General features: G+C 68.1%; 2 protein-coding genes across 8 annotated transcripts; both read right to left on the reverse strand.

Annotated features, from left to right (window-relative positions):
* Positions 1 to 982: 982 nt before the first annotated feature.
* NAPRT (nicotinate phosphoribosyltransferase) lies at positions 983 to 4,269 on the reverse strand. The gene is made up of 13 exons (XM_054590560.1): positions 4,028 to 4,269; positions 3,692 to 3,819; positions 3,532 to 3,614; positions 3,256 to 3,386; positions 3,021 to 3,136; positions 2,565 to 2,761; positions 2,353 to 2,493; positions 1,980 to 2,064; positions 1,801 to 1,881; positions 1,607 to 1,709; positions 1,375 to 1,529; positions 1,171 to 1,278; positions 983 to 1,086 (listed from the first exon to the last, which is right to left on the reverse strand). The coding sequence occupies exons 1-13, from the start codon at positions 4,251 to 4,253 to the stop codon at positions 1,006 to 1,008; spliced, it is 1,635 nt and encodes a 544-aa protein (XP_054446535.1). The 5' UTR covers positions 4,254 to 4,269; the 3' UTR covers positions 983 to 1,005.
* Positions 4,270 to 5,451: 1,182 nt separating this feature from the next.
* EEF1D (eukaryotic translation elongation factor 1 delta) lies at positions 5,452 to 17,928 on the reverse strand. 7 transcript variants are annotated; one of them, XM_054590551.1, is made up of 9 exons: positions 11,041 to 12,132; positions 9,294 to 9,414; positions 8,945 to 9,016; positions 6,896 to 6,952; positions 6,564 to 6,663; positions 6,389 to 6,489; positions 6,018 to 6,236; positions 5,636 to 5,830; positions 5,452 to 5,540 (listed from the first exon to the last, which is right to left on the reverse strand). In XM_054590551.1, the coding sequence occupies exons 1-9, from the start codon at positions 12,102 to 12,104 to the stop codon at positions 5,502 to 5,504; spliced, it is 1,968 nt and encodes a 655-aa protein (XP_054446526.1). In that variant the 5' UTR covers positions 12,105 to 12,132; the 3' UTR covers positions 5,452 to 5,501. The 7 variants fall into 7 exon arrangements, with proteins under 7 accessions (XP_054446526.1, XP_054446525.1, XP_054446531.1 ...); XM_054590550.1 differs by having other exon boundaries at positions 9,294 to 9,417; XM_054590556.1 differs by lacking the exons at positions 6,896 to 6,952; positions 11,041 to 12,132 and adding an exon at positions 17,805 to 17,928.
* Positions 17,929 to 18,065: the final 137 nt, after the last annotated feature.

An 18,065-nucleotide genomic window follows, 5' to 3' on the forward strand; every position in this document is an offset into this window, starting at 1 on the left:
CTGACCAGGCCTCTGCCCCCAGTCTCCACCGTCACCCTGACCCAGTGACATAACAGTCATGGCCCACACTGGCCCCAGGGAGCCGGAAGAGCTGGTCGGGCCGAATGCCTGGGCAGGCGGAAGTGCCCCGGGAAGGCCCCCGCCAGCCAGCATTCCCCCACGCCCTTGCCTGCCATTCCCCCCACCCCCCGGTGCCTGGGCAGGAGAGGCCTGGGCCCAGCCTCTGCATGCGCGGAGCCTAGGACTCCTCCTGAGCAGCTCCTCTGGAGCCCAGGCCGCCAAAGCCAGGGGAGACCTGCCTCTCCTGCCTGGGGAGGCGGGGCCAGCTCAGGACTGCTGGCCAGGTGCCCAGAGCTGAGCCACCACCTGGGCCCTCAGCCTCTTCACCGGCTCCGCCTTCCCCAAGGCTGCTGGGTTGGGAGCTGGGTCCCCACGGCCTGGGCCGGCCCGGCGGACCCCGCGACAGATGCCCTGGCTGGAGAGAGCTGTGCGGGTGGAGCCCAGGGGCACGGGAACCCCGTGCCGAGCCGTGCAAGGTTGGCAGCAGCAGTGGCAGGGGACGCCTGCACTTCTCTTTGCCTTGGGAACCTTGAGGTGTCCCACTGACCCAGGGCCCTTGGCAGGTGTGGGAGCCTGGGGCCACATTTGGACACAAGAAGCCCCGAGACCCCCTGACTGGCTCCTCACCCCCACCCCATGGCTCTGTGCCGAGCTGAGCCTCCAGCAGGGAGAGGCCCTCCCAGCAACCCCACCGTCCCAGGTGGGCACCTAAGCCCTCCCTTCCCCCGAAGCCCCGCCCACCTCCAACCGGCCCCAGGCCCAGCTCAGACCCGCCCCCTTGGCCGCCCTCCCGGCCAGACCTGGGCCTTCCTAGGGACAGGAGCCCTCCTCTGAGTCCCAGCCGCGCCCCACCCACGAGCCCCCAAGAGTCGTCCGCCGGAAGCCCCGGTAAAGAAAAGACTCAGGACAAACTGAGGGAGGGGGACAGTGTGACTCGTGTTAAGTTCACGGCCCTGCCGCGCGCTCACATGGGACCCCGTCGCTCAGTTTGCGCACCAGGGCCTGCAGCCTCTCAGACAGCGCCACCTGCAGGGAGAAGAGGAGCGGACGCTGGGCGGCCGCGCGGGCGGAGCGCACGGGGGCGCGCGGCCGAGGCGGGCCTCCACCCACCTGGTACGGCGCAGGCTGCGTGAGCCGCTTGTGCTCGGGGCTGAGGCGGCTCAGGGACAGCTGGGCGAAGGCCCTGGACTCTGCCAGAGACGGGAGGGGCTCACACAGCTGAGGGAAGAGCAGAGGAAAGGGCTGGCTCAGGGTCGGCGTCGGGGTTGGGCTTGGGCTGCAGGTGTGGGCGAAGGGGGTGGGCGAAGTGGTCACCTGTCCCTGTTGGAACCAGAGCCGCAGGAGTGGCTCCACCCGGGCCGGCCGCACGGTGCAGGGTGCTTGGGCCCCTCGAGGCCAGACCTTCAGCTCCTGGCCAGCCTGGGGCGGGGGCTCCTCTGCCAGCTGCAGCACATCCAATAGCAGAGCCCCTGTGTGTGTGTGTAGGGGGGCAAGAATGACGTGAGGGCCTAGGGCCTCGAGCGGCACAACCGGAGGGGGGCCTCACCGTTGGAGCCCAGGAGCCGGAAGGCGGCCTTGCTCCCAGGCAACGTCTGCTTCTCGGGGTCCTCGGTCAGCTTCATTCGCGGCTGGCCTCCCACGGACACCAGCTGCGGGGACAGGGTGTCGAGAGCCGGGCCCTTCTCCCCAAGCCCAGGACCCCACGGCCCGCCCCCACGGGGCCCCAGTCCCTGTCTCCACCTTGTAGACGCAGCCCAGAGAAGGCTGGCGGGGGCAGGTGACCGCGCTGGTGCCAATGCCAATGACATTCACTTCGCTGCCCTGGAAGATGGTGGGGGAGGAGCCCTGAGTTTGGCCAGCTCCAGCGGGCCCAGGGCCTTCCCCGCCGCCCTCCTCAGCCCCTCCCGGCCCCGCCCCACCTCCCGGCCCAGCCGGGCCAGCTCTGCCTCGTCGATGTTGTTGCTGACAGCGATGGGGACGGACTCCAGCCAGGGCACCTGGAACCTGTGATGGGGGCGGGGGAGCGTTCCTCTGAAGCCCTGACCCACCAGGGCTCCCGCTGGTTATGCCTGCCCATGCCTCCCTGGCAGAACCTGCCCTCGCCCACGCGGGCTCTGGCCTCCCCAGCATGGCCACCATGTCTCCACTGAGGCAGCTCCAGGCTAGAGCTTCCCACTGTGGGAAGGGAAGGGAAGGGAAGGGAAGGGAAGGGCCCCTCCCTCCCTCCCTCCCTCCACTCCAGTGCCCCTACACGGGTCTCTTGCAGGCACAGCCCCCCGCCCCAGGGCTCACTGGGCAGCTGTGGCCTGGAAGAGCCCTCGGATCTCCTGGGCTTGCCGAAGCAGGTCGCCGCTGTCCAGCCTCACTCCCACAGCCTGGTAACCCAGCTCGCCCAGGGCCAGGGCTACGGCCAGGAAGTTGGGGAGACCGCTTCTGCAGGAGGGACAGGCAGGTCGGGAGGCTGCGGCTGCTCTGCTGGCCCCCCGGGGGTGCCTGGGCCTCACCTCCTCACACTGTAGGTGTCCAGCAGGCCCTGGAAGGCCCGGGGAAAGGCCAGGGCATAGGCCACAAAGGCCGCCCGCTCCCCCCGGTGTGGCTCCTGCACTCCCAGCCCCAGGTGGGCGCACACACGCTCCAGCCACGCCTCCACAAGGGTGGCCAGATCCACGCTGGGGCCCCGGCCAGCCGCTGGAGCCAACATCTAGGGAGAGGGGTCAGCGAAGGGTTGCGGACCCCGAGTGCACGGTGGGGTCTGGTTCACACCCGGCTGAGGGTCTGATGAGGGGCCCTGCCGCCTGCCTGCCGCCTTCCCAGTGCGGCTTCCTGCCCAGGGTGGCCTGGTGGCCCAGACGTGGCATCTGCCCTCGAGCAGAGCCTGGGTTGGGCCACCCCTCCCCCAGGCAAGGGCGGGCCTCGGAGTTTGCCCTCTGGAGTTCAGCAGGGGAGAGAAGGGTACTGACCGGGTCAGGGGGCACCTCAGTGCCTGAAAAGGAAGTGACGAAGGAATGCGCCAGGGTTCCCGCCACGGGCACGCCCCTCAGCTGTCCTGCCAGCACATTGCTGCTGGCATCGAAGCCTAGGTCAGGGCATTGGGGAGGGTTGGGGAGCTTCAGGCCGGGAGGGGGGGCGGGGGGCGTGGCGCTTTCAGGCCGGGCCTCCACCTTTGCCCACCCTGCCTCCTTCCCTGACCCTCACCCCCCAGGTAGCTGTAGGTGGAGGCTGTGAGGCCCCCGTCAGGGCCCTGAGCACGCCGCAGCCCCATCTCCAGCAGCCGCTTCTCTGGCCCCGCGATCAGGCGAAGCCGCGCCGCGTTCGTAGCGATGAGGCTGTGGGGAGCAAGTGAGCAGGGGACCCTGCGCCTCAGCGAGGAGCTCGGACACGGGGCACGGAGCCACGCCCACACCCGCAAGGGCCGGTCCTCGGAAGTCCGAGCTCCAGCTCCCTTGCGCCCGCCCGGCCGGCTGGCCCCACCTGGCGTAGCTGACCAGGCAGAGGAGGGGAGTCTCGAGCAGCTGCACCACCAGGAGCGGCCCCGACACCTGCAGCAGCGGCACCTGCGGGTAGGGTGTCAGCTGGCAGCCGCCTGACCTCGTTCGGGCCCACCCCTCCGCCCCGCTCAGCCCGCACTCACGCCGGGGAAGGCGAGGGAGCCCTCGGGCAGGGCCCGCACCGTCACCCCGGAGCAGTCAAGGGCCCGGAGGTGCTCGAAGAACGCGGGGTCAGTGTCTGGAGGCAACATCGAGGCCAGGAACTGCACGTCTGGGGGCGACAAAGGCCCTCGTGGGCTGGGGCAAGCGCGCAGGCAGAGGGGCTCGCTGGGGGCTGGAGACCTCCCCTCAGCCGGCGGGGGCTCCTTGGGGCATGGGGAAGGAAAGGCTAGTTGGGGCGTCTTATGAAGGTGGGGAGCTCGTCGAGTGGGAGGGGCCTGTCTGGGTGCTGGGATCCTTGGTGACGAAGCAGCGGGTACCTGCGTCGCACAGGCGAAAGGTGCGCAAGAAGCGCACGCAGTCGCGCAGCCCCGCGGCCAGGGCGAAGGCGCCGCCGAATGGACAGTGGCGAAAAAAGAGCTCGAACTCGGCGAGGTCCTGCGCCCGGCCCGCGCGCCAGTAGCCCAGCGCCATGGTGGCCTGGTAGAGGTCGGTGAGCAGCGGCCGCGCCGCCGCGCGCCCCTCGGGATCCTGCTCTGCTGCCATCTTGCCCCAGTGCCTGTACTCCGGTCCCCGCCCCAGCCGGCCCACGTGACACCCGCTCCCCAATAGCCGGTACCCAGATCCTGCTAATCATGACGCGCCGCAATCTGGGAGTTTGGAGGGTGGGGACACCCGGGAAGCAACCGCCTTTTCCGTAACAAGAATGAGCTGGACAGTCTGACGGGCTCTGACACAGAACGGTCGGAGCGGTGGGACCTAGGCTGATGTGGGAATCTATCTGTCCTCCCGGATCCTCCCAGCCCCTCGAAGCATGGTCCCCCCCAACTCTGCATTCGGTGCAGAAGGTAGAAGAGTGCAGTGGCAACTCCACCTCCAGCTAGACGTCGTCCCCGCCCGACTGGGAGCCAACCCAGGCTGGGGAGGGGCAGGGGACAGAGGTGCTTCCGCAGTGAGCTCCTGCTCTTGGGCGCGGCCCGCAGTGTTCAGACACCACTGGTGCAGCGCCCACCCCTCATTGGCACCAAGGCCTCCACATCCTGCACCCTGAGCCCCCCAGGAGTCCTTTAAAACTGAGCGCAGCCTTGGGGCTGCCGCCACGAAGTGGGCACTCAACCCTGTGCAGTCACTGCAGCCACCACACATCCGGACCAGGTAGGGGGCGTGGCCACCTCACCAGCCACACTGGCCAGTCTGGAGAGGAACCCGAGGTGTCATGATACTGACAGATGGACGGACCAGGTTGGAGAGGGGACAGGCGGGACTCCACAGGGCAATGTCCCGCAGTGTCCTGGGACCTGCCTGGGGCCAGGGCCCTGCACCGGTTAGAACAGGTGCGGCTGGTCGCTGGCCACCGCAGCAGGGCCAGGCCGGCCCCTGGGAGCTCTTTGCCGCACAGCTGCAGGCTGGCAGGCTTGCTCCCACCGAGGCGCGCGGCTGGGCACGGAGTGGGAGGAGGGGAAAGGGCTGGGTCGCTGCTGCCTCCCTCCCGGCTTAACCACCTGGCACTGGACGTGGCCTCAATGGGTGACTGAGGACGGCAGGAAGCGAGAGGCGGGGCCGGGCGGGCAGGGGTCACAGCCGTGGGAAGGCTGCGCCATGGCCGAGAAAGGGGAGGGTGGCGGTGGCCTCGGGGACCACAGGTGTGGGGCAGACAGGCCCGCTGAGGCCGGGGCCCGGAGGGTGCTGCGCACAACCACCCCCACCCACAGGGCCCCTCCAGGACAGGAGCCAGACGGCGGGGGCCTCAGTCTTTAATAGCGGCAGAGGCTCGCGCGGCAGTGCCTGCAGGGCTCAGATCTTGTTGAAGGCGGCGATGTCGACACTCTGCACCTGCAGGGAGGAGGGGCCGGGGGTCACGTGGGGCCCAGCGTCCCACAGGCCCCACCCGCTGCCACCCCACCTGCCGGCGCGGCCCGCCCACTCACGTGCTCCTCGAACTTGGTGATCTCCTCTTCCAGCAGGTCGGTCCCCACCTTGTCGTCCTCCACCACGCACTGGATCTGCAGCTTGTGGATGCCGTAGCCCACCGGCACCAGCTTGGAGCCCCCCCAGGTCAGCCCGTCCAGCTGGACGGAGCGCACGCAGGCCTCCAGCTGGGCCATGTCCGTCTCGTCATCCCACTAGGGGAGAAGGGGGAGGAGAGGCTGGGTCACGGGCCTGCAGACACCCGGGGAGGCCCCCAGTGCCGCAGAGAACAGCTCTGAACAAAGCTTGCGAACAGTCTGTCTCCGCCCGCCCTGCCCCCCTCCTCTCCTTTGCTCCCGATTCCTGAACCCACACAGGAGCGGCCGGAGGCCGGCCACTCACAGGCTTAACATCCAGGAGGATGGAGGACTTGGCCACCAGCGCGGGCTTCCTGGCCTTCTTCTCCGCGTACTGCCGCAGCCGCTCCTCCCGCAGCTTGACGGCCTCCTTGTCGTCCTCCTCGTCGCTGCCGAACAGGTCGATGTCGTCGTCCTCGTCATCCTCCGTGGCAGTGGCCGCCTTCTTGGTGGGGGGCTCCACTTGGCGCATGGGGGACACGTGCTGCCGGGGAAGGGGGTGCTGAGACCTATGCGCCCTGGCCGGCAGGCCCGGAGGAACTGGGACCCAGGCCCCCAGCCCACACTGCCTCCCGGGCCGGCCCCCGGCTCCTCTGCCGCTCCACGTGCGGGGACCCCGGTCAGGAGGGCACTCACCTGGGTCTGGGGGGCTGTGGCCCGGTGGGCAGGCGCGCTCTTCTCCAGCACGCTCAGTCGGGCCTCCAGCTTGGAGATGGCCTGCTGCAGGTCCCGCACCACTGCGGGGGTGAAGGGGCGGTCAGACCACAGGCCCCCTCCGCGGCCCCCTCGCCCGCCAGGCCCGGGGCCTCACCGCCTTTCAGGCTCTGGTTCTCCACCTCCAGGCTGGCGATGCGCATGACGAGCTCGCTGTGGTCTCCGCCGGGCCCGCTGGAGGCCCCAGGGCCTGAGCTCTGCAAGGCAAGGGGAGGGTGAGGGCCTGGAGCTCACCCCGCTCCAAGGCCCCCCGCTCACAGCCACTGAACAGCACCGCCATGAGCTGGGGGGAGGCCTGGGAGATGCCCGACAGCAGGGCTGCGCGCCGGGGACCACGGTGACATTCTTGGCCAAGCACAAAGCACAGGACTGAAAGCTCAGAGACACAGCTGCCACTGCCTGGCACGGGCAGCGGGGAGCAGGACTTACGGTCCCGGGGGCAGGCTGGCCTGAAGCCTCAGGGGGGCTGGGCAGCACGGCCTTGAGCTGCAACAGGAGGGGAGAGCAGCTGAGGGCCGGCAGGGTCCGGAAGGGGCGTGCCTGCGCCGAGGGCGGCCGCCTGCGCCAGCCGGCACTGTGCCCGCGGCCCCGCCGTGCACCCACCGTTTGGCTCACTAGGCCCGGCCGCCGGCAGACCTGCGACGCTGCCCAGGGAGCCTGCCTCCAGGCGACGCGGCTCAGGCCTGTGCCACACCCTGTGGAGCGGGTCCAGGAATGCTGTGCTCCTGGCCTCGTCCCCGGGGCTGCCGTCCCCGAACCCGTCATGATAAAAGCCCAGGGCCCAAGGCCCCCACGTGCAGCCACGGGACAGGCCGCTGCTCTGTGTGCCCGCAGAGCACAGGCAGGCAAAGGTCCCACAGAGGACAGGCACCACCAGGCAGTGCAAGGCTGATGTTGTCCTGGAGCCCAGACTAACTTGCTGCTAGCAGGGCCAGCCCAGGGCACCGTGTGGCTGGAGAAGGAGCACTGACCAGCTGTGCAGACCAGGGTGGGCTCTGCTCACGGCGCTCCCCTCTAGTTCAATGCAGCCCCTACTGTAGTCAGCGAACAGCACACCACCCGCATTGCAGCTCACGCTGGAGCGGGGAGGACCACCCGCCCCCAGTCTCGGCTCCCACCCTCAGCACACAGCGCACTCTGGCCTGTTGCCCACAGCACCTGGCTCCCCGTGCCATGCCCACCGACAGCTCCTCCCACCGGGGCCCGGCGGCCCAGGGAACCGAGCCCTGCTGCCCGGTGTGCGCATGGGGCGGGGAGATCAGGGTGGGGGGCCTACCCCAACGACTGGCATCCGTGTAAGACACAGAGGGAACAGGAGGCAAAGACAAGGAAAGAGAACAGCCTTCTGCCCGCCAAGGAGCAGGGCCTCAGAAGGAACCAGCCCTGCCCATGCACCGTGACCTCGGGCTTCAGCCTTCGGCTGGTGAGAAAAACTGCTGAAGCTGTGTGGTGTGGCTTGTTACCCCAGCCCTAGCAGCAGGCACCGTCCCCAAAGACCAGGCCCCAGCAGCTGACCAGCACAGCCAGGCCCTGGGGGCAAGGGCCTCGCTGGGCAAAAGGCAGGCAGGGAGGAGCAGGCAGGGGCGAAGCAGGACACAGGGCCCGCTGGGCAGACAGCAGTGGCCCCGCCTCCTGGACGCCTGCCCATGGCTGCCCGGGCCTGTGGCCAGGAGCCAGCACACCTGAACCAGCTGTGCAGGCAGGTGACCTTGCACGGCCGAAGGGCCTGTGCAGATGTGAGGAAGCTGAGGAGGCGGGAGATGACCCCGGATGGTCCAAGTGGCCCAGTGTCATCACCAGGGTCTACGTAAGAGGGAGGCGGGGAGCGAGGACACATGACACGGGGAAGGGCAGCATCGCGACACTGCTGGCTCGGAGTCACAGGCCGAGAGCTGCGAGCAGCTTCCAGACGCTGGAAAAGGCAAGGGAGCAGGTTCTCTCCTGGCGTCTCCACAAGACACACAGCCGTGAGGACAGCTGGCTGTCAGGACGGGATACCCCCTCATCCCAGAGGGATGACGAGGGGCCACCTCCCCTGGCCAGGAAGGCGGAGCATGTCTGTCTGCTTCTGGAGATGCCCTGACAGCCAGGCTGGGGCAGAGGAGGACACGGTCCTGTCCTCTCACAATCTACCTGGGACCTGGGAGCCAAGTCTGGACCTCAAATCCAGAACGGTACCCATTCTGTGACTTGAACTTCACGCCCTGTGAACCTGTCTCTCTGGGGAGACGGAGGCCCAGGAGGAAAGGGAGGCTGCCCTTGGCAGGGAGCAGGCTGGGAGGGAGCGGCTGGGGCAGGGGAGCCGGGTGAGCACCAGCAGGCAGCAGGGATGCAGAGTAAGAAGCCCCGGCGGTGTGGGCACAGGACCCTGTGTGGGCAGGGACGCGCCCGGCCCTGGCTGTGCTCCGAGGGCAGGGCACGCGGCAGTCCTGGCGGCAGGTGAGGCGCACTGCTGGGCGCGCGGGCCGCAGTACTCACTCCGGCCAGGGATTTCTGGATGTTCTCTCTGGCTCTCGCAATGTCCCGGAGGATCACGCTTGCGCCATTCTCCTGCAGACAGTGCAGAAAGAACCATCTTCTATTTCCATTAAAAAAAAAAATCTTAATTTCAAAAAAGAAAAAAAAAAAAAAAAAAAAAAAAGGAATCCCACGTCCCTGGTGCAGAGAATGAGAAAGCGATGTGCAGAACGAAGCTCAGCAGGGCAGCAAGCAGTGTGCGCGGGGCTGGAGCCTCGCGGCCGCAGTGGCACCCCCCACCACCTGTGTGCCTGCGCCCCCTGCCAGAGACCCTGCCGCCACAGCCGGTGGCCTCAGGCACAGCCCTTACCTGGCACGAGGAGCCGGCCACAGGCCCGTTCATCTGCTCGTAGAACTTCCTTTCCGCATCGTCGTACTTGAACTTGTCAAACCAGATCTTCTCGTGCACTAGGAAGTTTGTGGCCATTTTCCTGCTGAGAGGGAAAGGAGACGCTAAGAGGTCCTGGCCTGCACGAGTGCCCCTTCTGGCAGCCCAGGTGCTGGGGGCACGGTGGCTGCCCCAGCCCTCAGGAGACAAGGCCTCCAGGCTCCGCAGCAGAGCACTCCCCGCTCCCACGGCCACACGGGGGCCCTTCGGTGCACAGGGCATGGTCCCTGACTGTCCCTGAGAACAGCGGCTCTCAAAGTGTGGCCAGGAACCTTGGGGGGTCCCGTGGTGCCCCCCTTTCCCAGCACACATCTGTGCAAGGCTGGATTTATGTCAGGCAACACCCACCCACAGCTGAACACAGAAGCAGGGGGGACTCCCCTGCCTCCTATTAGCCAGACACTAAAGACTCCAAAGTGCAAAAAAGGCCACTCGCTCACTGGATTTTCTTCTTACAGGAAACTATTTCTCATAAAAATGTCTTATTACGTGTAACGAGCTATTATTTCTCAATAAATATTTCCAGCACTTCTGCTAACATGGTGCAAACCCACAGATACAACAGGGGCTCTCTGGGGTCCCGAGGTCAGGAAGCCGAGCCCACGAGCCACCCAGGCCCGCGGGCTGCGTCTGCCCGTCGCCGCGCGGGCACAGCTGCCCGCCATGGCCTGACGAGGTTGGGCAGTGGCCAGAGACCCGGCCCCCGGACCCCCTCCTGCTCCTCACAAATGGAGAGACAGACCCCACCCCACGAGCTCTGCGCTGAGAAGCCCCAGCCATCACTGAGCCTCGCCAGGGGCCTCGGGGTGACGAGGAGGTGGGGCTCGCCGGTGAGAAGCCGGCTCCCTAAACCCTGTTTCTGATCCGTGCCCCGCCCCCACTGCCTGAGGGGACATTCCCCACCTCAATGGGGCTGGGCCCTGTCAAGCCACCAGGTCACCCTCGCAGAAGGGCACGGCTGAGGCTGCTGCCAGGAGCGTGGGCACCAGGCCGGCGCCACTTCCCTGGGGACCCGGGGACCTCCGTCCTGCCAGCCCGGCCAGGGCACAGCTTCAGGCGCCCCAGGGCCCCCAGCTCCCTGCTGTGCATCTTCCCTTGAGCCCGTCTCTGCCCACCTGCCCGGGAACCCCGTGGCCCAGGCGCTGGTCTGCCCCCACCTGGCCCCCTCCCGGCCTCCAGCGATCGCTGCTGGCACCGCACGGCACTGTCCCTGGGCAAGGCCCTGGGTCCCCAGGCTGGAGGCAAGTCGGCCTCACCCAGCACGTGTCCTTCAGGCCCAGGCTGGCAACAGCGGCCGTGAACTGGTGCACGTCAGACAATACCTTATCTTAGGGGTGGCCACAGACGACAGGGCAGGCAGGGGTGGACAGGGGGCGGGCGGGGCGTGCTGGCCCCCACGTGTTGCCCCCGCGGGGCCCCAGGGCCAGGAGCCATCGGTGCTCCCCTGGGAGCCGCCCGGCCAAGGAGAAAACCCTGCGCGGGGCAGACTCGGCCCTGTGTGACCCAAGGGGTGACCCCGGAGGCTGCACTGACCAACCCACTCCCGCCTCCAACCTGGCCGGGTCCAGGTGTCTTGGGGAGAGCCCTGCCGGGGTGGGGGCAGGGAGGGGGCGCATGCGGCCCGGCCTGGGTGAGCCAGACTGGGCACCCGCCGGCCGGGTTCTCCTACTTGGGTCTCAGACAGGCCACGGACAGGCCGGGCCGGGCCCCGGGTCGGCGAGCCAGGGGGACGGCTTCGAGGCGCCCGGCCGCACGCAGGGCCTCAGCAGTGTGGTGGCGGCGCTCCGCGCTGTCGTAGGCAGGCTTGCCGAGCCAGGGGGCCTCCGCGTCCTTGTGCAGGAAGTACCAGTAGGGCAGGGCGGAGGGCGGGGCCTCCCCGTCAGGCCTCCGCGGCCCAGCACGCCTGCTCCCTGCGCCGTTGTGGCACCGCCGGTCTCTGCGGCCCCGCCGGGCGCTCTCGGCCTGGGTGGCTCGCTCCTGCAGGCGCACCTTCCCCGGCGGGTGGCCGTCGAACAGGGCCTCGTAGAAGCCTCTCTCGGCTGCATCGTACAGCGGCTTCTCCAGCCACACCTCCCGCACCAGTGCCTTCAGACTGCCCAGCGGGGGCTGGCCGTTGGCTGGCGGGCCGGGATGGCGGGCGAGGGCCAGGTCCGGTGCAGGAGCCCGCCGGCCTGTGTCAGCGGCCCCCGGCCGGCAGCTCCCCTCCGTGGCCAACAGCAGAGCCTGAGACCACTCCACGAATGCCCGTTCAGCCTGGTCAAAGGCAGACTTGTTGACCCAGACGCCCCAGGTCACATGGTGGCAGGCCACCTGGCTCCCGTGGGTGCACGGACCCCTGGGAGCCAGAGCCGGTGGCCGGGCTGCCTGGGCAGCCACATCTGCCAGCCTCTGGCGGTAGGAGCTCTCCGCCTGGTCGAAGAGCGGCTTGTCCAGCCAGACATGGTCGGCCGAGAGGCCCATGAGGGCCAGGTCCGCCCGGCCGAGCCAGCTCTTTGGGGAGCGCTTCCTCTTCTTCTGCAGGGGCTGCCTCCCGTCACGGCTCTTCCCGGGGCCACCCCTGCAGCTGCCGGGGGCCTCGGCCTCGTCCACCTCCTCCGCGTCCTCCTGGCCGGGCCCGTTCACAGCTGGCACCTGGGCCAGGAGCTGCCGGGCGGCGGCTCGCGGAGCCTCCCCATGCTTCTGCTTGTCCTCCCAGACGGTCTCCAGGGCACAGGAGGCCTTCCCGCTCCTCATCTTCCGCGCAGCGTTAAAAGCAAGCACAAGAAGGCAGTTGAGCACAGCCAGCCTGGGAGGCCGGCGACCCACCCCTCCCTCGGTGGCCTGGCTGGCGGGGCTGGAGGAGCCGGGGATGCTTCCCAAGGAGGGGAGGTGCCATCAGGCAACATGCAAAGACCTCAAGTCAAACCCGTGAGGTATGCTCAGCAAAGCAACAGAGCAGCGGCATACGCACACGGGCGTGTAAATATCCATATTCTTGTAACTGCAAAACTCCCCCCCCCAAACTTCCTTTCTAATCCAACGTGCACCCAAGTTCTACAAAGGGGTCTAGAGAACACTGTTTCCAAACCTCAGAAAACTTTTTTCATAGAATCTCCGAACGGGATGCCAGATAAAACAGAGAATGCACTCAGTTAATGTGACTTTCACATGAACAACAAATAACCTTTACAAGGTACGTCCCATAAAATGCGTGAGACTCACTCCTACTGGAAAGCTATTCATTGTCCATCTGAAACTTTAACTGGACGTCCCGTGCTCTCGCTAAGTGCGGCCCCTTCTGGGGGAACGGGTTCTAGAGAGGGCACCTGGCGACCTCTGAGGACAGCGCGTCACGGTGCGCCCAGCCCCGTCACCCACGCCTGCCACGGCCACACCGCCACCCAGGGCGGCACACACCACGGGCCGCTGCCAGGGTCTCGGACAGGGGCAGCCTCTCGGGGGGCGGGGGGTGGAGGCCTCCCACACGACCACCTCGGGGCAGCTGACATGAGGTGCGCCAGGAAGGAGCCAGCGGCTCCTGGGTCAGCGCCGGCGCCTCCGCCTCTGCTTGGCAGGCAGCTCACACCTGTGGGTGCACTACACGGAAGGGGCCGCCGGGACTGGAGTCCCAGAACACCAAGACCCCTGCCCTCGTCTCGGCACCATTCGGTGCAAGGAGCACTGTCACTCAGCCCGCGAGGGGGGCCTCTGGTCCCGGATCCCCACTGGAGGTGGCCTCAGTTGTCTGCGGCCCCGCAGCGGTGGCCTCGTCCCCACCCTGCCCACCAGGCCAGAATGCTGAGCGGCTCCCCCTCGGCACGCGCAGGGAGCCCGGGCCACCGCAGCCTCGGGCTGGAGCCGCTCGGGCCCAGGAAGCCCCCAGCCAGTCTGCTCAGAGGCTGTGCCTGGAGTCCCCGAGCTCACATCCAGAGGCCTGTTTAGCAGGGTGGCTCTGACCCGCGTGGAGCGTCCTTCCCAGCCTGGCCCAGGCCTGGCTAGCGCCCTGACTGACACCCAGGGGCTAACCTGCCAGGGGTGAGAGCTGCCCCTCAGGACACCCTGCTGCCCCTGCTTCTGGGGGTCGCTGGGGGAGCCTAAGCAAAGGCCGACCCCTGGCCCAGAGCATCTGCCTGCCGGGCAGGCCCTCAGGCCCGGGGGATGCGGTCTCCAGCGGCAGGGCAGCCTTCCGGCCCGGACGGCAAGCCCTTCCCCAACTCACCTGGGCTTGTGGCTCTACGCGGCGCCCACGGCCGCTCCCTAACACCCCAAACAAAGCCGTGACCCAATCCCACCTGCTCTGAGGGACATGGGAATGAGGCCCACACCTGCCTAGCCCTATGGGGTGAAGCCCCTCTATGCTCTGCAGGGCACGCCGAGGCCGTGCCGCCGGCCTCTTACGCGGTCCCAGCAGGTCCCAGGCTGCCCTGGGCACGCTGCAGGCAGCGGCGCTCACCAAGGCCAGGCTGACGGCAGGGGCAGTGCTGGGGTGCCGGGCCGTGTGGCCAGGAGGCAGGAGCTGTGCCCAGGAGGCAGGGCATTGTGACATCACTCACTGTCCCTGAGGGGGCAGCAGACTGACCGGGCAGGGCCCCGGTGCCCCAGCCCTGCTGGACCCTGTTCGCCTAAACCCTTCCTTGGCTTCCGGCACCAGACCAGGCTGTGCTTGGGGCGCTGGGGGCCACAGCTCAGGGGAGGAAAAGCTACTTCCCATGGCTGGCGAACACGGCGCAGGGCCTGAGGCTGGGGCCGGCGGGGCCGAAGCTCCATGGCCGCCCACAGCCCTGCCCTGCCCTGGCCGCGCAAGCTGCTTGGCCCAGGGACGCGCCTGGACCTTGGCTCAGAGGCTGAACCGCACATCCTGCTCCTCTGTGCTCCGGAGGAGGGACCCGGCCCAGCAGCCAGGTGAGCCAGGCCCCACGCCCCCCGGGGCAGTCCTGGCCGCACGGGGTCCCCTGGCTCAGGTGAGGGGCATGAGGACGCGTGGGACAGGAGGTACTTACTTTCGCTCTGCCCTCCTAGGACAGCGTGAAGAGAAAGGAGCAAGGTTAGAGGCAGGCAGACAGGGCGGCGCGAGAGGGCCCGCGAGGCGAGGCGGCGAGCTCGTGAGTTCGGCGGAGGAGCAGAGGCGAGCACGAGACAGAGCCGCCACCAAGGCCCCGGAGGAGACCAGGCTGCCCTCGCGGCACCTGCGGCACCCCGAAGGGGGCCGGTCCTGGGAGGCACCCTCTGAGCCCCTCCCACCTGCTCCTCCCCGGGCCTGAGCGCCCCTCCTGTCCCCCTGGAGCTGTGTGAGGGACCCCACCCAGCTCGCCCTGCAGTGCCATTGAGCCCAGGCTAATAGATGAGGTGCAGGGTGACAAGGACCACGCCAGGGGTCTTGGCAGCCACCAAAGGCCTCTGTCTCGGGGACAGAGCCTGCCTTCTCCCTGCTGCGCAGGACAGCGCTTTCAGCACTTTCCTGGGTGGGAGCTGCCAGGCGCCCGGCGCTGCGCCCCAGCAACCAAGACCGCCCAGCTCCGGGAAGGCCCCCCGGGCACGACCTGCCCATTGGGCCCCTCCGCCCCCCACCCCCCGCAGCGACCAGAGCTCAAAGACTCTGTCTCCCTCCTCCAACAGGAGCTCTGCCACCCAGGTCCCTGGGCAGCCTCAAGTCAGTGATGGCCGAGGACACATGGGGCCCCCCATGGGAGTGGACAACAGAAGCTGATTCCAAGGGGAGCAGCTGGCCTGTGAGTGCACAGGAGGCCGGGGCAGCCTCCCTGCAGGAGCAGCACCCACCACGGGGGCTCCCAGAGGCTGGCTCTGGGGGAGGCAGGGCCCCGCTGGCCACAGCCGGGGGCAGGAGAGCACCACCTGGGTGGGCGTGAGGCCAGCACTGGGGACAGGGCCAAGAGCACCCCCAGGGACGCTCCCGCCTCCCCCGCCCTGCTGCTGGATCTCCCAGCGACAGCCCAACAGCTCCCGGCGGCTCAGACGCGGGAGCCCCGCATCCCCGCCGGTTCTGGCTCCTGGCCTGTTGAACCAGACACCCACCTCTCCTAGGAGGAAAAAGGGCTGGAGTTTTGAACACTTCCCTTTGAGGACACAAACACAAACCTACAGCTCTCCAGTAAGGACCCCGCGCTTCCGCAGGGACAATCCGACCCCCTGCCCAGGGGCTTCTATTGGCAGCAGCAGTCGCAGCTTAGGGCTCGGGGAGGAAACGCGGGAGCAAGGATCAGAATGCCCTCAGGGGTCCCCGCTGGCGGCTGACATGCGGACCTGCAGGGCCACAAGCCGGACAGCCCCGAAGGACAGGAAGGCCCAGCCCTGATCCATCAGGCTTCCGTAAGACAGGCCACGCCCTGCCTGGCGAGACGAAGGCCGCTGATGCAGCAAAGGTGGTCCTAGAGAGGTGACCCCTCCCTCACGACACTCCCAGCACCGCACCTGGCAGGTCCACAGTCTTGGCTGCACTGAGGCCCCAAAACCTGCAGCGCCTGTGGGCCCCGGGGCCCTTCTCAGCCTCTGCGGAGCCAGAAAAGCGGCTCTTGCGGTGCCAGCACAGGGCACCTGGCGGCAGGCCCTGAAGACGAGGACGTGGCCTGTCACAGCTGTGCCCACCGAGGCGCCGGGGGACCCGTGACACTGGGCGAGCGGGTGAGGTTTCTGGGAGGGGCAGTCCCTCCCAGCCCTGCTGACCACACCACCTTCCGGTCCTCCGGACGCTGCCCCGGGCAGTCCTCTGCCCACGTCACCCCTCAGCCACACACCGGAGCACCCAGACTGTACATGCAGGGCAATAACAACAAAAAGCCCGCCTTCCACGGGACACGGGAACGGCGCGCGCAGGTGTGAGGTGCAGAGGGACCAGGGCTGCGGGCAGGGCAGGCTCGGCACCCTTCCTCGGGGGCAACTCTAGTGCTGCGCGCGCTTCCTGGACCTCTCCAAGCACACGCCACACACACGCCTCTGCGTGTCCAGGGCTCACACGCAGCTGGGAGACGGGTGGGAAAGCAAGGCTCTGAGTCCGTGTGGAGCTGGGCCCTGTCTCCACTGTCTGCACGGGGGCGGGGTGGGGGGGCCAGTGCGGCCCCGCCGCCCACTGCCAACGCGCACAGGCCGTCTCGAAACATCGGCCCAGGGCCAGGCGAATGCTCAGGCCAGCATTTCCTGCCTGCGGCCCCCAAAAAGCCAACACTGACCAGCATGTGGTGTGCTGGACAAGTTCTTCTTGTCGGTTTTATAAAAAATAACACCTTTAAGAAACCATTCATGTAGGCCCTGGCTGGGTAGTGCAGATCGTTAGAGCGCTGACCCGATCGCCAAGCTTGTGGGTAAGTGGAACAACAAATAGAAGTTTCCCTCTTTCTGAAATCAATACATTGGGGGGGGAACCCCGCCATTCCCCAAACCACCAGTCAAGCACGTTAGCCCACCTTTGCCCTTCGCCGCGTACTGCAGCCTCACGCAGCTCCCCAGGAGAAAGGCCCAGCGGCCCGAGTGCTCGCACAGCGGCCCCACTCCAAGGGGAGGAAGTGGTGGCCGGGCCTGGAGGCCCCCCTCCGGCTGGCATGGGGCCCAGACCCTGCTCCGCAACAGTGGCACCTGCTCCTTCGAGTTTGTGCCAGGCGCGCCTTGAGAAGGCGCCTTCCCAGGGACACTCTGCCCACAGAGCTGGGCACCGGAGAGCTCGGGATGAAGACTTGGCACTTGAGCCAGGCCGCTTACTGGCGCCCAGAGCCCGGGCTGTCACAGCTGCTCCCGCGCCGCAGGCCAGGCCACTCCCCAGGGTCAAGTTCCGAGACTCCCGGCAGCAGGGACCACCCCGAGGGCTCCAGGGGGCCCCTCAGCCTGCAGCACCCGACAAGAGGCCTCGGTGCAATCTCCGCCCCACTCCACTCCCTCGGCTCCAGCCCGGGCCTTTCCTCCTCCTGCTGCAAGTGCCCATTTTTTAAGGAAGTCATCACCCGCCCGTCAGAGGCTGGCGTCAACACCGCCTCCTGTGCGTTCCAAGCCCCGGTCCCTGGGCAGTCACGTCCCCGTTCCTTGCCACGTTCAGGAGCCGTCAAGCTTCCAGGAGGGCTGAGCCCGCGCCTGCGCCGAGGCCCGGCGCGCGGCAGGTGCTTACTACACGCTCGCTGCACAAGACAAGGCCGACAGGCCCGGGCGGCAGGTGGGCAGATATTCCCGCCACCCTCCGAGACGCAGCCCAGGTGGCCCCGGCACTCCCGCCGCCGCCCTCCGCCCGGGCCGCAGCAGCGCTCGGCCGGCCACGTGGCCCACGGGCCCCGCCCCTTTGCGTTCCGCCCGGGAGCCGCACTTGGCCCACCGCCCCTAAGCCGGCACGCAGGCGGCACTTGCGCCCCGGTCCCTGACGGCGCGGAGCCGCTAGCGCAGTCCGGGCGGCCCGCCCCGGTCCCCTGAGGCCTGCACGGCGCGTGCGGCTTCTTCCGCGCGGGCCGCGGTACTCACACGCCTGTCAAAGTTGCGGCGACCGAACAGCGGCGCTCGGCGGCGCGGGACTGCTGAGGAAAGGGGAGGCCGCCCAGGTCGCGCTCGGGAAATGAAGCCGCGGACTCTACCACGCGACGCGGGCTGGGACGCGGGGGAAGCGGTTCGCGCGCCCGCCCCGCCCCGCCGCCGGAGCCCTAGGCGCGACTCTCTCCGCGGCTGCAAAGACAGAAGCCATACGGAGACCCCCACGGGGATCGTTCTTTTCCGGCGGAACCGGAG

This window comes from Pteronotus mesoamericanus, unplaced genomic scaffold (assembly GCF_021234165.1).
Source record: "Pteronotus mesoamericanus isolate MK-2021 breed Mesoamerican mustached bat unplaced genomic scaffold, CSHL_Meso_final scaffold_174, whole genome shotgun sequence".
Classification (NCBI taxonomy): domain Eukaryota; kingdom Metazoa; phylum Chordata; class Mammalia; order Chiroptera; family Mormoopidae; genus Pteronotus; species Pteronotus mesoamericanus.

Coding starts and splice junctions, on each gene's coding strand:
- EEF1D (XM_054590550.1), bottom strand. CDS start 12,104: ATGAGGAGCGGGAAGGCCTCCTGTGCCCTGGAGACCGTCTGGGAGGAC. Junction 9,017..9,293: donor TGGCCGGCTCCTCGTGCCAG/GTAAGGGCTGTG, acceptor CACTGTCTGCAG/GAGAATGGCGCAAGCGTGAT. Junction 6,664..6,895: donor GCCAGCCTGCCCCCGGGACC/GTAAGTCCTGCT, acceptor CTTGCCTTGCAG/AGCTCAGGCCCTGGGGCCTC.
- NAPRT (XM_054590560.1), bottom strand. CDS start 4,253: ATGGCAGCAGAGCAGGATCCCGAGGGGCGCGCGGCGGCGCGGCCGCTG. Junction 3,820..4,027: donor CTTTCGCCTGTGCGACGCAG/GTACCCGCTGCT, acceptor TGTCGCCCCCAG/ACGTGCAGTTCCTGGCCTCG. Junction 3,137..3,255: donor CACCTACAGCTACCTGGGGG/GTGAGGGTCAGG, acceptor GCCCTGACCTAG/GCTTCGATGCCAGCAGCAAT.